We start from the raw sequence: 15,584 nt of genomic DNA on the forward strand, positions 1-15,584 counted from the left end.
TTTGGGTTTTTTTCATGGTTTATGTCTTAGTTGGAGACATATTACCAAGGCAGGTCTTACAAAAGAAATCATTTAATTGGGGGCTTACTTACAATTTCAGAGGGTTAGTCCATTTTCATTATCGTGAGGAGCATGGTAGCATGCAGATAGGTTCTGGAGCAGTAGTTGAGAGCTTTATGTCTTGATCTGCAGGCAAAGGGGGTGTCTAGCGTAGGCTTTTGAAACTTCAAAGCCAACTCCCAGGGACACACTTTCTCCAACAATGCTAATCCCTGGTAACTAAGCATTCAACTATATGTGAGCCTGTGGGGACCATTCTTATTCAAACCAGCACATAAAAAACAAAAACATAGATTCCATCTAGGCATTGTTGTATATGCGTTTAGTCTTGTCACTGAGAGCTAAAGGCACTAGAGGATCAGGAGTTGGAGGCTAGCCAGTGGAACATGACACCCTGGAGAGGGAAGGAGAGAGGAGGATGGATGAATTTAGAAAGCACCTGATGCTGCCTTACAGGTACTCCTAGATAACAGAGGTGTGGCCAGAAGTTCTTCGGTTTGTTTGTTCTGTGATGCTGAATCAGAGGAATGAGAGAGAAGGGACTAGAAAACATCAGGGAACAGTTAAAATAATTTTAGAATACTAGAATATCATATTTAACTTAGATCAAGTAGATAGATCAACAGGGAGCTTTAAGAACACACATGAAATTGAAAAATGTAAGCTTAGGTTGGGATTGGCAGTAGTTTCTAAGAGTGGAGAAAGCCATATTTGGCAAGTCTGTAAGTATGAAGTTTCATAGCTAGATAGTGAAGAGAAAAGGGATACAACCTTTCACCTGTGGGTCCCTCTGTCTATAAAAAACTTTGCTTTTCCACATGCCTGTCTATTCCTCACAGCCCCAACTTAGATTTCTTCAGCTGCTTTACCAATGCCGAAATCCTAGTGGCATTTCTTTTGCACCGTGGTTACCAATTCTTACAGATCTGGAGGCTAGGTCGGGGCTGCCAAGCCATCTCAGTTTTAATGTATGTCACTAGAAATCTTGTCAGTACCACCACTCTTAAATGCTAGTAAATTAGCAACACTTGGTCTATTTCTCTTTTATTCTTTAGCTGTTATTTTGTTTTCATATGTCCACATCTCACAGTGTGTTTGAACGTTCCCAAAACCACAGAAAGGTAGTGAAATTACAAGATTTTTTATGTGTTGAAAGTTTAATGTAGTACATTAAGTTTGGTAGAAATACAGCAAAGAATTCACATTTGAGCCAGGCCCTCTGACGCATGCTTGTAGTCCCAGCACTCTGGGAGGCAGAGGCAAGTGGATTTCTGTGAGTTCAAGGCCAGCCTGTCTACAAAGAGAGTTGAGGACAGACAAGGCGGTCTCAAACAATAAATTTTTTTCACTCTTTATTGTAATCAATAAGTAAAATGGTGCCTATTTACAACTAACCTTTTTAGAGACATTTGGGGCCGGTCAGTCCCTCACACTTAAGTGAAATTGAGTACACTAACCCAGGCTTGTGGACTAGAATCCAAATTTCATGGGATTTTCCCTACTGCCAACATTATTTATTATAAAGGCTCTATTTTAAATAATGGAGACCAATTTAAACAGAATCCTTCTTTGAGCTATTTTGATCTTACTTCCTTTTTAATGTTTGTTGTACACCCACATCTTTATGATAGTATTTAGTATACTTTTCATTTTGTATTTTTTACTATATGTAAACACGTTTTATGTTTTAAGTTTCATAATTGTTTGGTAACTGCATACAACTTCATTAAATTGATACACCATAACCATAATTTGTCAAAATGCCTATTATAGGGAAATAATTATTTCTAATTTTTGGTGTGATGGATAATGTTGCACTAAACATCTTTGTGCATATCATTTTTTTTCTTCTGAATTATTTCCTTAGGAAAAATTCCCAGAAGTGGAATTACAGGATCAAAGGGTATGGACATTTTTATGGCTCTTAATATGTGCCAGTAGAATTTTCTTTAAGGATTGATGAAGCCACAGAGTGGCCTGAAATGGATTTCAGCATTTGATCAGGACTAATAATCCTTTTATGTAGGTCTAGGTTGGCAAGTACTTCAAACTTTATAGTGTTTGTCATGTGCACTAGCTAATTTAGTAGTCTTTGTTTTGTGAAGTAATTATAAGACAGGTATTGTTTTTGAATTAACCCTTCTGCTAATGCATAATGAAGATTTGTTGTTGTTACTTTTTTTGCTGTATGCTTTGAATAAACATATTTTACTGTTTGTTTGTAGGATTTGATTAGAGACCAAGGGTTTCGTGGTGATGGAGGTAAGTAGTAATTTTTTTCGAGGGGGGGTTTGTTTGTTTTTTAAGGCAAAAATGCAATTGCTTTGCTGCTTGTCCCCTTTATGGTTGCTTTTTTCATGAAACAGACACAGAGAAAATGTATAGAGAAAACCAAGTGGGTTTGTGTTTTGTTTTTTATAGTAATCATTTACTGATAGCAGAATTTAAAATTATCCATAACAAGTAAAGAAAATGAGAAGACATTGAAGAATGTCTTAAATGTACCACCTACAATTTTAAAATATTCTACGAAGGAGAGATGAGATCATTAATTGTTTTATCCACTTTTTAATTTCTTTTGCCTCCAAAAATGGAGTCCCTGAATTTCTTTTGGCCTATACCAAATACTCCTAGATAGAGCTTATAATCAGATGGAATAATTCTACATCATTCTTTGGGATTGCCCACTATACATCCCTTCAATTTGTTAGACTTTATCAAACATTTCTCATGAACTTTCTAGAACTATTTGAAATATATATTTATTTCATGGAATGGACCCATAATGAAAAAATTCAGTTACCACCTTATTGATATAATAAAGAAAACACCAGAATGAGAGATTACATTAAGATTTCTTACAGAATTTCCATTTAGCCTTCCCTCCAGCAAAGATATTGTTTAAGAAAGAAAATATTTTTGAACCAAATATGATAACACATACCTGTGGTTCTAGCTGAGGCAGGAGGGACATTGAACTTCAGGCTAGCCTAGTCTACGTCTCAAAAAACAAACCAAGCAAACCCTGTAATAATTTACCCCATATGTTTTCTAAGAGGGCATTTGAGACTGTCTTGAAATTTTCTTGCAAGAGTTCCTCTGTGCTTACCTTCTCATCTGCCTTCTGTCTCACAGGATGATTATGTTAACTGCACATCATGCCTAGAGCTGGTTCTTCATTGTGGCTGTCTGTATCTTCAGATAGGTCCAAGCTCAGACTCAGTGTTTTATACTGAGTAAACAAACACTCTAAACCATATTTTGTTATGGTTGGCAACCCTTTGAAGATACCAGATAACAAGCCTGAATTGTCTACTTAATATTAACTGTATCATATACTTATTCAAGAGTTTTTGTTGTTCGTTATTCCATGAGCCTGCCAATTAATGTTGCTGCCAGTTTGACTTTCATATGTCTTAGTAGCTGTGGCTGCTGATAGTTTTGCCCAACGCATCCAGCATTTAAATGTTTCCATCATGTTAGTATCACAGTTAACTCAGTAGTAAACAGCCTGCTTAGTACCTAACATCAAATGGTACTTTTTAGCCTTGTTATGAGTCACTTTAACAATTCATTGGGGTTTTTGTGAAAATATAAGCAGATTTTTTTGTAATCGTCCAGAATTATTTTGTGAAGCAGGCTTCAGTTCATCTAATTTATTCCCCATGACTTCTTTCATTTCTTCTGTGTGTCTGTCTTCCTGTGTTTGCCTGCCCCTCTCTTTCTCTTCTAACAGCCCCCTTGAACCAGCTGATGCGCTGTCTTCGGAAATACCAATCCCGGACTCCCAGCCCCCTCCTACATTCTGTCCCCAGTGAAATAGTGTTTGATTTTGAGCCTGGCCCAGTGTTCAGAGGTAGTTGGGCTCTTCTTTCTTGTTTTCACCCAAGCGAACTAAATATAAAATAGAGATTCTGTTTGTGCCTCACCCTCACAGTGTGTGTTTGTAAGTGTGAGAGTTTTAAATACTAAATTTCTGCTTGGCCTGGCTGGAATGCTCTGAATGTGCTTTCACACATACTCACAACTGCAAGCTTTCTGTATGCTGTCTATTATGAATTTTTAAAAGAAAAAAAAAATCTGAGTTGGGATTTCCATCTTGCTTATTGTTGTCTTATTTCTGCTTGGTCTTGATAACTTCTTAAATTCTGGGAAACATGGGCAGGATTCTTTTTACTTTAGTCCATTAGATGGTAACTTTGGTTAAGTAATATTAACAGTTGTTTTAGGAAATAAAAATCTAAATGCAAACTCGTATGAAAAGGTTTTTATACTGAGCATAATGGCTCACATCTGTAAACTCAGCACCTGGGAAGCAAAAGCAGGAGGAAAATTACTGCAGGTTTGAGGCCAAAGGATTTTTATGAGACTTTTGATAGTTTTTTGAGGTTTTGTAATATTAGTAATATTTGGTTCTCTATTTTCCCATATATGTGATATGCATATGTTTTGATAATCCATAAACATAAGTTCAGAAAAATTGAGTTTATATGTTGAATAATATGCCCTCTTGTGAAGAAAGTTAATATAATTATAGTTCCATATTTTACCTTGTCATATTTTAATTTATTGTTATAATATTGACTTAAATTTTAAGATAAAATTCTCTTATTTTAAATATTTTTTACAATTATTTGTACTGTCTTGATATATACTTAGTGACCTGTACTTAATATAATGATGGTATTTTAGTGTTTTTCCATCGGCCCAGCTGTTCCTCAGACACTCCATGGATGCAGTGGAAGTCATTTAGTACTCAGTAATGTAATTAAACTAAGTAATAAATGAGAACTGTGCATGAGGCCTGGGCAAGTGCTTAATGCATTATAATGTTGAAAGTTATCAGTAACTGGTATAAAATATATTGTGCTCTAGTTAAAAGAAATTCTAGATACCATTTTCTTTTAGAAAATTGCATATGCAGTCATAGAACTTTCATACAGTGCTATAACATGATATAATGGCTATTAAAACATCTGTCCAGATTTAGTATTTAAAATGTTGGCATCCTTGCTGTTTGAAAGAGCCTCATTTTTTTTGTTTTTTGTTTTTTGTTTTTGTTTTGCGTTTGAGATTAGTATTTTTTAGAGATTTTTCTCTGCTGTGTATGGAAATTCTACCTGGAAATTTTAGGCCTGAATGTTCACTGTCCACTCTGGGGAGTCACTGCTCTAAACTCCTCTGTCCCAGGTAATTGACATGTTTCTGCTAACTGACTGGAAGTTTACATATCAGAAAAGTTGCATTTCTGCTAAGGCTAGCTGAGTCCACTTATAAGGCTCACTTGGCTTGTAAAATATTGGTATATAACTGAAATAGGATGAGATGCCATAGCCCTTACATGCTTGCTTTTATAATATCAAGGCCTTTCAGGAAGTCTTGAAGGCCTGCTTAATGGTTCTGGAGAGATGGCTCATCAGTTAAGAACACTGGCTGCTTCTTCAGGGGACTTTCCCAGCACCTCTATGGCAGCTCACCACTGTCTGTAATTCTTAGCTCAAGGAGTTCCGACACCTCACACAGATACACATGCAGCCAAAACACCAGAGGACATTAAATAAAAATAAATTCTTTAAAAAGGAAGCCTACTTAGCTTTGCTTATATTAACTTTACAATAAAAGTAACAATCTATATTTAATAGAAAAACAAAAAACAAAACTCCAGGAACAAATGACGCTGCCCAACATCTCTTAAATACAGCTTGTAGTTTGAAATCCTGTATAAATATAGGGCTAATATGAAAGAAGTATTTTAACAGTAAGGCCATTAAAAATGTTTCAGTTTTGTTTGTTTACATGTTTTTGAAATAGTGAGGCTACTGAAGTAATACAGAGTAAGTTTGTTTTGTAAGCTTTTGTGTTGGGCTTTTGTTTTGTTAGTTTGGTTTTTGTTTTGTTTTGTTTTGTTTTGTTTTTGAGACAGGTTCTCTGTATTATGTGGCTCTCTGGCTATTCTGAAACTCTTGGTAGACCAGGCTGGCCTCAAACTCACAGAGATCCTCCTGCCTCTACCTCCCAAGTGCTAGGATTAAAGGTGTGTGGTACCCTGCCTGTACATTGGTTTTGATGTTTTAAATTTTTTTTTTTTTTTTTAATCAAAGGCCAGGCACAGGAACGTGGGAGTGAATTTTAGAAATTCTGCCTTGGTTTAGAGATTGTTTTTCTAGACTTGTTTATTATATTATCTATCTTAAGGGTCATTAAATTGTCCAAAAAAAACCTAAAAGAAATTCCGGTACTAATCACAAATAATGCCTCTTTTGGCCTACTCTTTGTAAAGGGCCAATATTTAAACATGCACTGCATTTTAAAGTAAGTCTTGATCTCCCCGTTTTCTGCCTCAGTTTAGTAAACATAGTTGTTCCTCCTTAATACGGATAATTCTCATTTTCTCTAATTTAGGGTCAACAACAGGCTTGTCTGCTACCCCACCTGCCTCATTACCTGGCTCACTCACTAATGTGAAAGCCTTACAGAAATCTCCAGGACCTCAGCGGGAAAGGAAATCATCATCATCCTCAGAAGACAGAAATCGAATGGTAAGGATATGTAATATGTTTTTTCTATTATGATGGCCAAAGTTAATTGTACCATTTAGATAAAATAGAACTATGTCTTAATAGTTTTTGGCATAAAGTATTTTCACACAAAACTGATTTTTGCTCTGGTTTCTAATATAAGTTTTGAGGCCATTTTGAAAGGGAAATAATGATATTCTGTTTCTAAAATAAGGAAATTGAGAGTAAACAAGTATTTAGAAAGCATGATTAAGTATATATATTCTAAAAGCTAGTTCAAGTATCTACCAAATGGCATTCTCCTATATTTGAAAATTTTCTGATACTTTTACCTTACCAAAATAATTGGTATATTGTGTTGTTTTGATGATCAAAATAAGATATGTCAGGAAATCTAGCACCAACAATTGTACATTTTTTTAAAGACTTGAAGCCAAAACTAGCCACAAATATATAATTGTTATCTTTTCTCTCTACTCCTCCAAATAGTTAAAAAGACATTTTATTTTGATTTTTAAGGTAGCAATATGTATTTCTACACATAATAAATTATTTCAATTTTTTAATTTTTTAATTAGTATTTATTATTTTGTGTATATGGGTGTTCGACTGCATGTATAAGTGCAACATGTATGTGCCCAGTGGCGAAGGAGGCCAGAAAGTGGAATGGATCCCCTGGAACTAGATGATGGTGAGCTGCCATGTGGGTGCTGGGACTCGAACCTGAGTTCTCTGGAAGAGCAACCACTGCTCCTAATTTCTGAAACACCTCTCTAGCCCCAATTATTTCTGTTTTTAAGTAATTTTTCCATCCTCATACTGACTCATCTTAAATTTAATTTTGTATTTTGTGTCATGATTTTAACTATTGCTCCTTCAGCATAGGTATTTTGTTGTTGTTGTTGTTGTTGTTTTAAGAAGGCCTTGCTCTCTTCCTAACTTCCTGTCAGTCAGGTTAATACATTTAACATGAAATATAAGGATTTTCTTTTTTGTTTGCCTTGGCTTGACTTTTGCACTATATTTTTTTTCAAGAAAACACTTGGTAGAAGAGATTCGAGTGATGATTGGGAGATCCCTGATGGACAGATTACAGTGGGGCAAAGGATCGGATCTGGGTCCTTTGGAACTGTGTACAAGGGGAAGTGGCATGGTATGTATACGATATTGGTGCCGTTGGCACAACAGTTTGATTGTTTTGTTTTATATTGTTTTTTTATTTTTTCAAGACAGGATAGCCTTGGCTGTCCTGGACCTGATTTGTGGCCTAGCCTCAAACTCACAGAGATTCGCCTGCCTCTGCCACCCTGAAGCTCAAGTAGTATATGTTTGTTTGTCTTTTTGTTTTGGTTTTTTGTTGTTGTTGTTGTTGTTGTTTTTGTTTTGTTTTTTTAAACAACTTTATTTTATAACTTGACCAAAACTGGGCTTAGTGGCACATGCCCTTAACCCCAGCACTCAGTAGGTAGTGGCAAGCAGATCTTTAAGTTCAGGGCAAGGCTGGTCCACAGAGCAAGTTCTAAGATAGACCGGATTACAAAGAGAAACCTGTCTCAATGGAAAAAAATAAAAATAAACACTAAACATCATGACACACTCCTGTGTTCCCAGTACTTAGGAGGTATAAGTATGAAGATTAATACTTCAAGGACATCCTTAGAAACTTCAAGGCCAACATGAACAAGAAATTGTCTCAAAACTAAAAACGAAGTCAAAATATTAATTGTTTGCATCATTAAAGTGTTTTCATTAAATGCAGGAGTCCTCCAAAGGTTTCTAACAAAAATGATGGCACATAAAAACTGGCTTCCTAGTAACCAAGATTGATGTTAATACTTCACAGTAGTGATTCATAAAGATGGAGATCATCAGGACTGGAGAGATGGCTCGGAGGTTAAGAACAATGGCTGTTCCTTCGAAGGTCCTGAGTTCAATTCCCAGAACCACATGGTGGCTCATAACCATTTATAGTGAGATTTAGTGCCCTCTTCTGAAATGCAGGCAGAATGCTGTATAAAAAAATAAATAAAAAGATGGAGATCATCAAGCTATTAGTTCCAAAGGAAGTTTGCTTTTCTTTTAGAAGTATTCTTTTTTATAATTGGGTATTATAAGTCACAAGTAAACATAAAAAGTATTACAAATTCAAAAGATAGAAATCATGACTTTACTAATGAATAGTTTTTTTTAATTGTTCATGTATAGATTAGGACTATAATCCTTATTTCCCCCTTGCTAATGGAGAACTAAGAAAATTTGGCAGTATGTACATTAAGCCTAAGCAAATAATTAGACAGCAGTGAATAAGTTGATATTTGGGAGAGTACTCACCAGAGATACAGCAATAATGAAAATAAACTTGAATATCACTATTAGAAGGTTCAATTAACACATGACAAATCTGTATATGATTATACAGGAGTCAGAATTACATACTAGAACTATATTGATATGGAAAGATGTCTAATATATAAGTTGTTTGAAGCAGCAATAACTTCATATTAAAAATATACATAAAATACATAAAATAAATACAAATATAAAAATGTTATCTGAATTTCTCATGTTATTATTTCTTATGCATAAGTATTTATACTGCATACATAAATAAGCTTAATAGGATATACGTGTACACACACACACACACACGGGATATTTCTGAATGCCATACTTTCCTGAAACATTTAAATAATAAACAGTGTTATATTGTATAGCTGATAGAATGAAAACTGTATTACTTTGGTAGTTAAGAAAAATCAAGATCTATAGTGGTAATATTAAAATGTGTATTAAGTGTTCAGATAGTTGAGACTCACCAAATGAGAACACAGTTGTGATTAATAAGTATAACAGTACTAGCACACTAAAACTCCCCGCATGTGCTCTTCATTCACTCACTCTGTACAGGTAACTAACACCCTGACTGCAACAGAAAAATGTGTAATCTTTTGTGTGGCTCCTTTTTCTCAGTATTGTAAGATCCATTGATGTTGTTGGTTGTGTTTGTGTGTCATTCATCCTCTGAATAGTATTTTATTATGTGACTGTAATGTGATTTTTTTTTTCCATCTGCTCTGTAATAAGCATTTGAGTACTTTCCACTTTGGTGTTATTCTGAATGATGCTGCTATGTATATTTTTAGTTTATGCCTTTTGAAGAACATATGTGTATATTTTTACTGACTATATGCCTAGGAGAAAATTTAGAACTATGCCATATGCATACTTGCAGTTTTATACATATTCCATCAGTGCTGCCAAGTGATTGTACCAGCTTACACATCCGCTAGACATGTGTAAGAGTTAAATTTAAAATGATTATAATTTTGATTATTTTCCGGTCCACATCATAAGTAAATCATAACTTCTGGGGAAAAATGCAGATATTTATTTTAAGCCAAAGATATAATGGACCTGTTGTCCATGGTTTCAGTAGCCAGTAATTAACACCTCAGTCTGTATTGTTAAGTGATTAGGAGAATTCTGAGTACTTAGTTGCCTAAATTGTATTTCCAGGGGAAAATGTTGGCTATATTTTAACTTACTCTTTGAATTAGTGGTATAGAAGTATCATCAGTTGCTCTGTGTGGGATTGGAGAATGTGTGTGCCCCATAGTGTGTGTTTAACAAAAAAAGAAGGAAAGTACAGTGTATTATTAGGTTGTTAAACAATTTATTTTCAGTTTAATAATGATATGTATTTAAAACTGACAATTAGCAAAAAGCCCAAGAATAAGTATTTCTTCTTATATAATTTGAAATTTTGGAATAACAATTTTATTTCAGGCGATGTGGCAGTAAAAATGTTGAATGTGACAGCGCCCACACCTCAGCAGTTACAGGCCTTCAAAAATGAAGTAGGAGTACTCAGGTAAGCTTTTAGACCACAGCTTTCCAGCTAAAGTAAAGCGACATAATGTGTCCACTTAGAGTCTGCATTTACATTGTTTTCCTGATGCACAGTGTCATTTGGTACTGCATATGAAAGATAAGACTAAATTAATGGAAATAAAAAGTATGATTATATATAATAATAGTTCTATTTAGGAAAGTAATACTTTACAAATTCTAAGTGTGTCAAAACACATTTAAAATTGTGTTTAGTCCTGGGCCCTAGGCCTTGAGGAACATTGACAAATGAGAGTAAATCCCTGATAAGAAAACTTACATAGGGAAGATTCTGGGGATTTATAATTTTATGTGAGGGAAATGCTCAACAAAACTGAGATTTTAATCCAGAGTATTCAAGAGAGTACATAGTTACTCTTATATTTCAGACAGCAGAACAAAAAAAGTTAATTGTGGAGGTCAGAAGAAAATGCTTTTACTTCCATGTAGAAAACATCTGATAAGTTTAGACCCACGTAAACAAATGAACACAACCTCTTGCTCATATATAAGTAATACATTTCTCAACAGGTTAGACTAGGTTAACCTTAATTTGTTTCCAGTACTTTTTTATTGAGAGAATCTTATTGGTAGACTGCTTTGGCTCTCTTTAAAGAAAGAATTGTTCCTCGTTGTCACATGTCTTTTTTTTTTTTTTTCTTCAGGAAAACAAGACACGTAAACATCCTACTCTTCATGGGCTATTCTACAAAGCCACAGCTGGCTATTGTTACCCAGTGGTGTGAGGGCTCCAGCCTATATCATCATCTCCATATAATTGAGACAAAATTTGAGATGATCAAACTTATAGATATTGCACGGCAGACTGCACAGGGCATGGAGTAAGTTCACTTCTGTTAACTCTTTGTATAAGAATTTTGAAAACCACTTAAGGATGCTTTAAAGGCCCTAATGATAGCTCTTATGGGTTGCATATTAAGTTTTTGTGTAAGGTTACTAACTATTAGATAATACCAGCATATTAAAGAATAGTATTTCTCTAGTTCAGACTTTAAAATATACGAAGTATTTGGTGAGAAGTTTATAACTGCAAATGATTATTAGCATTCAGTGATTATGTGAACAGTGGAAATAGAGAAGAGCAGGACCCCTCAAAAAAAAAATCCCACTACTAATTTAAAAAGCCATTAATAGTTAATAGAAAATCTGTGACTATTATTTGTTGCTTTGAAAACTTTTCTCTTACATGCCTGCATTTTCTACCACAAACTGACCAGTTAATATAAGTTTAAATTGAATATCTATTTTCTGATCCTTGTTGAGGACTTCAAGTTGAAACATGTATATCTGTTGAATTTTGCTTTGCAACTCAAAACACACATGTTACATGATTTATACAGGTTAAAATTAGCTGGGGCCAAGTGTGATGGTGCACACTTTTAATCCCAGTGCTCATGAGGCTTTAGGCTGGCAGGTCTTTGTGAGTTCCATGACAGCCAGGACTAGATAAAGAGACCGTGTCTCAAAAAGTGACCCAAAAACAATTTTTTTTTCTGAAAAAAAATTTGTATTAAACTCTTTAGGTAGAATTAAACAGTTAAAAGGTAAAATTTAGGGCTGCAGATGTAGTTTATTAGTAGAGCACTTAGAATCATAAACAAATCCTATGCTCAGTCCTCAACACAAAACAAAAAGGAAAAAACAAATTTTAAAGTACTTAGCTGAAACCAGGCCTGGTGATGCATGCTTTTAATCCCAGCATTCAAGAGGCAGAGATAGGAGGACCTCTGTGAGTTCCAGAGCTCAAAAAAAATAGAATCTGTTTCAAAAAACAAAATAAACAAAGTACTTAGCTGAAAAACAAATTATAAATTTGAAAGTTTAAAAGTGTATTTTAATTAGTATACAAATTGCTTCATCTGAATGGATTATTATGTCAATCTTTGTAACATTTTAGATATTTTCATTTTTTTCTTTTACAGGTAAGGAAACAGGCTTTTAGTGTAAGTAACATGTTAGAGCATATATTTAACAAAAGTTATTTTAAAACCACATAATCTACTTTTGCATTATCAAATTGGAGCAAAAGCGTAAAAGTGAATACATATCCTAACACCTACAACTCTTGTCTCAAGATCAGCTACAGAAAATAAATTTGGAACCAGGTCCCAAAACCGTATCTGGTTCCTCATCGTATTACCTCCCCTCCTTCAAAACTAAGCAATAACTTCTAAGCCTCTGTTCAACCAAAATGTTTATCACTTTTGTCACTGTTCTGTTGCTATGAAGAGACACATGGCCACAACTTTAATAAAAGAAGGCATGTAACTGGGATGTTGCTTAGTCAGATACTTAGTCCATTAGCACCATGGCAGAGCACATGGCAGCAGGCCTGGCACTGTGAAAGTAGCTGAGAGCTGCATCCTGGTCTGTGGGTAGAGAGAAACAGCCTGGCCCTGGAATGGGTTTTTGAAACCTCAAAGCCTTCCTCTACTAACACTGCCTCTAAAGACGCCACACCTAATAATCCTTCTAATGTTTTCAAATAGTGCCACTTCCTGACAGGGCATTCAAGTTTATGAGCCTATGGGGGCATTCTTATTCAAACCACCAAACACAGCAAATTATTATCTTTAGCTTAGCTACTAACAACACAATCTCAGTCTTTCAACAAATCAAGAATTTTAACTACACAAATCTAAAAGAATGACTAAAAATCCTGAAAAGAGAAGTTTCTGGCAGAAACTGTAAACAAGAAAAGAAATGCTTATTCTCTTTTTTCCCCACTGTTCTGTACCACTTCTGTAGCAGACTGAGCATTCTCCCCCCTCAGCATCTCTGTATTTTTTCTTCTTCGGAGTTACTTGTACCACAAATACCTTTATTTCTGTTCTCTGTTTTCATATATAGGATAACAGGATTGTCTCTCTGATCATGCCCCCCAGCCCATTTATCACTTTCTATACTCTTAACTCTGACAGATACTTTTGAAATTCTCTGTTTCCCCCACTAGATACAAACTGGGTAAGAGCAGGGTCTCTGTTTTGTTCATTGATTTGTGGCTGATGCTTGGACTAGGTCCTGACCTGTAATGGATAGCCAGTATCTATGAGTAAAATAAAAAAGGAAGAAAGGCAAGCAGACAGACAAGGCAAGGCATATATCCATAATTTCACAAAACTGTGTGGTACTGATTAATTTACTGTCCCAGAAAGATTCAAATTATGTTTATATCAAAACTCAGAAATAATTTCAAAAGTTAAAAATGTTTCTGATATGAACAGTGAATGAAAACTAGTATTTATAATGAAATAAGGCAGTAAGTGACAGGGGTAGTTAAAGCAGTTGTAACAGTAAGGAAGAACCTATGAAAATGACTAACTCCAGAGTTATCAAGAAATAGGTGATTTTTCCCATCACTTTACAGTTTGGGGTTACCATTGTACTTCCGTATCCTATTCTAAAACACTGCTTGCTTTGAAAAAAATAGTCTACCACTATGTGTGTGTGCATCACTCCATCAGACTTGTCCTAGGTTTTCAGAGCTGAGAAACCACTATTGTTTTAAGCTCTCAAGCAGAGTTCACTTTTTTTAAAGATTTTTTTTTATTATTTATTATGTTTTTCAATGTTTTGTCTGCATGTACACCTGCATGCCAGAAGAGGGTACCAGATCTCGTTATAGATAGTTGTGAGCTACCATGTGGTTGCGAGCCACCTTGTGGTTTCTGGAAATTGAACTCAGGACCTCTGGAAGAGCAACCAGTACTCTTAACCTCTGAGCCATCTCTCCAGCCCCTCAGAGTTCACTTTTTATTACCAGTTTAAAAATTATGAAGGAAGACACAGTGCCTTTCATGTTTTTTTCTTTTTTCCAGTTAAGATAGTAATTTGCATCTTCTTTGTACCAATATATTTTGGTTGTTAAAGTCTAGACAGGTTGAAGACTCTTTACTGAAATGACTAAGTAGGTTTGGGGTTAAAGTGACATATTTTTTACCCCTCTGGCTTTCAACCCCATTAAAACTACAAAGAAGAAATATTTTTATAAAGACTAATAAGGATGATAGAGGGTGAAGAAGACAGTAATATTTTGAAAGTTGGAAAGCAGATGGAGAACTGATGATGGACTTCGGTAGAAACCAAAAAACTACATCATTAGTTGCCAGTGGAAAAAGGAAAACTGTCATATTTACAACACAACTTTCAAGAGTCTGTTCAGAGATTGGCTTCAGAAATTGGCAGTTCCTGCAACGGGGAAGCTATTCTGCTAATCTCCTAGCCAGTGCCTGTGTGCAACTGGCAGAGAGACTGGAAAGCAGGAAATGTGTATCTCTGGCTGGGCAATTCTGCTATGTCTAAGACCTGGACATCTTACCAAAACAGTTGGATTGGGCGACTGATTGTACGTGTCAAATGGAGTTAAGCTGTGCTGCCCGTCCCACAGCCTTCTTGGAAGGAGGGGCCCAGTGTTAGAATTAGACCTGGGGCTAATCCCTAGAACTAGAGTTTCGCCACTGAGATACATCCTAACCTGTATTCTTTTTGATTCCCAGATGCTAGTAGCCAAACCTGACTCATAAGAATATTCTCTAGGTGCTGGAGAGGTGGTTAAGAGCTCTGTCTGCTCTTCCAAAGGACCCAAGTTCAACTCCCAGCACCCACAAGACAGCTCACAACTAGCTATAATTCTAGTTCCAGATGGTCTGACACCCTCACATCAATGCATATAGTATAAAATTAAATAAATAATTTTTTAAGTCTTCTGTAGAGAATCTTACCAGACCAGGAAGAAGAAAGTACAGAGATTCTTGCCTGTAGTGCTGTACAGTTTACAAACAATAAGCCAGACAATTTACTAGACCCCCACGTTATCTGAGTAAGGCACATTGTCTCTGAATCTCCAAACATAAAGAAGTCTGATAGACATTAAGAGTCAAAACACGTCAGGGTAGGGTGCACTGGGAGAAACAGAGCCAATGATAGCAGAGATTACCACTCTCTTTATAAAATGTTTTAGTTTACAAAAAGATTGATGGGTTTAGTGGTGCACACCTTTAATTCCAGCACTGGGGAGGCAGAAATAGGTGGATCCCTGAGTTCAAGGCCAGCCTGGTCTACTGTGGATGTTCCAGAACAGCCAGGAGAACACCGAGA

General features: G+C 35.5%; 1 protein-coding gene across 9 annotated transcripts in view; it reads left to right on the forward strand.

The window, feature by feature from the left end:
• The window catches only part of Braf (B-Raf proto-oncogene, serine/threonine kinase), a 130,150-nt gene that overhangs the window by 82,025 nt on the left and 32,541 nt on the right, over positions 1 to 15,584 (forward strand). For 3 of the 9 annotated variants that reach the window (XM_060380143.1, XM_060380140.1, XM_021632119.2), the window contains 7 exons: positions 1,928 to 1,963; positions 2,286 to 2,322; positions 3,797 to 3,916; positions 6,463 to 6,599; positions 7,614 to 7,731; positions 10,365 to 10,449; positions 11,132 to 11,308. In XM_060380143.1, coding sequence (XP_060236126.1) covers positions 1,928 to 1,963; positions 2,286 to 2,322; positions 3,797 to 3,916; positions 6,463 to 6,599; positions 7,614 to 7,731; positions 10,365 to 10,449; positions 11,132 to 11,308 — 710 coding nt within the window. The remainder of the gene's footprint in view (positions 1 to 1,927; positions 1,964 to 2,285; positions 2,323 to 3,796; positions 3,917 to 6,462; positions 6,600 to 7,613; positions 7,732 to 10,364; positions 10,450 to 11,131; positions 11,309 to 15,584) is intronic. The other 6 variants (XM_060380145.1, XM_060380146.1, XM_021632116.2 and 3 more) reach the window with 3 other exon arrangements.

This window comes from Meriones unguiculatus, chromosome 3 (assembly GCF_030254825.1).
Source record: "Meriones unguiculatus strain TT.TT164.6M chromosome 3, Bangor_MerUng_6.1, whole genome shotgun sequence".
In the NCBI taxonomy this organism is placed as follows: domain Eukaryota; kingdom Metazoa; phylum Chordata; class Mammalia; order Rodentia; family Muridae; genus Meriones; species Meriones unguiculatus.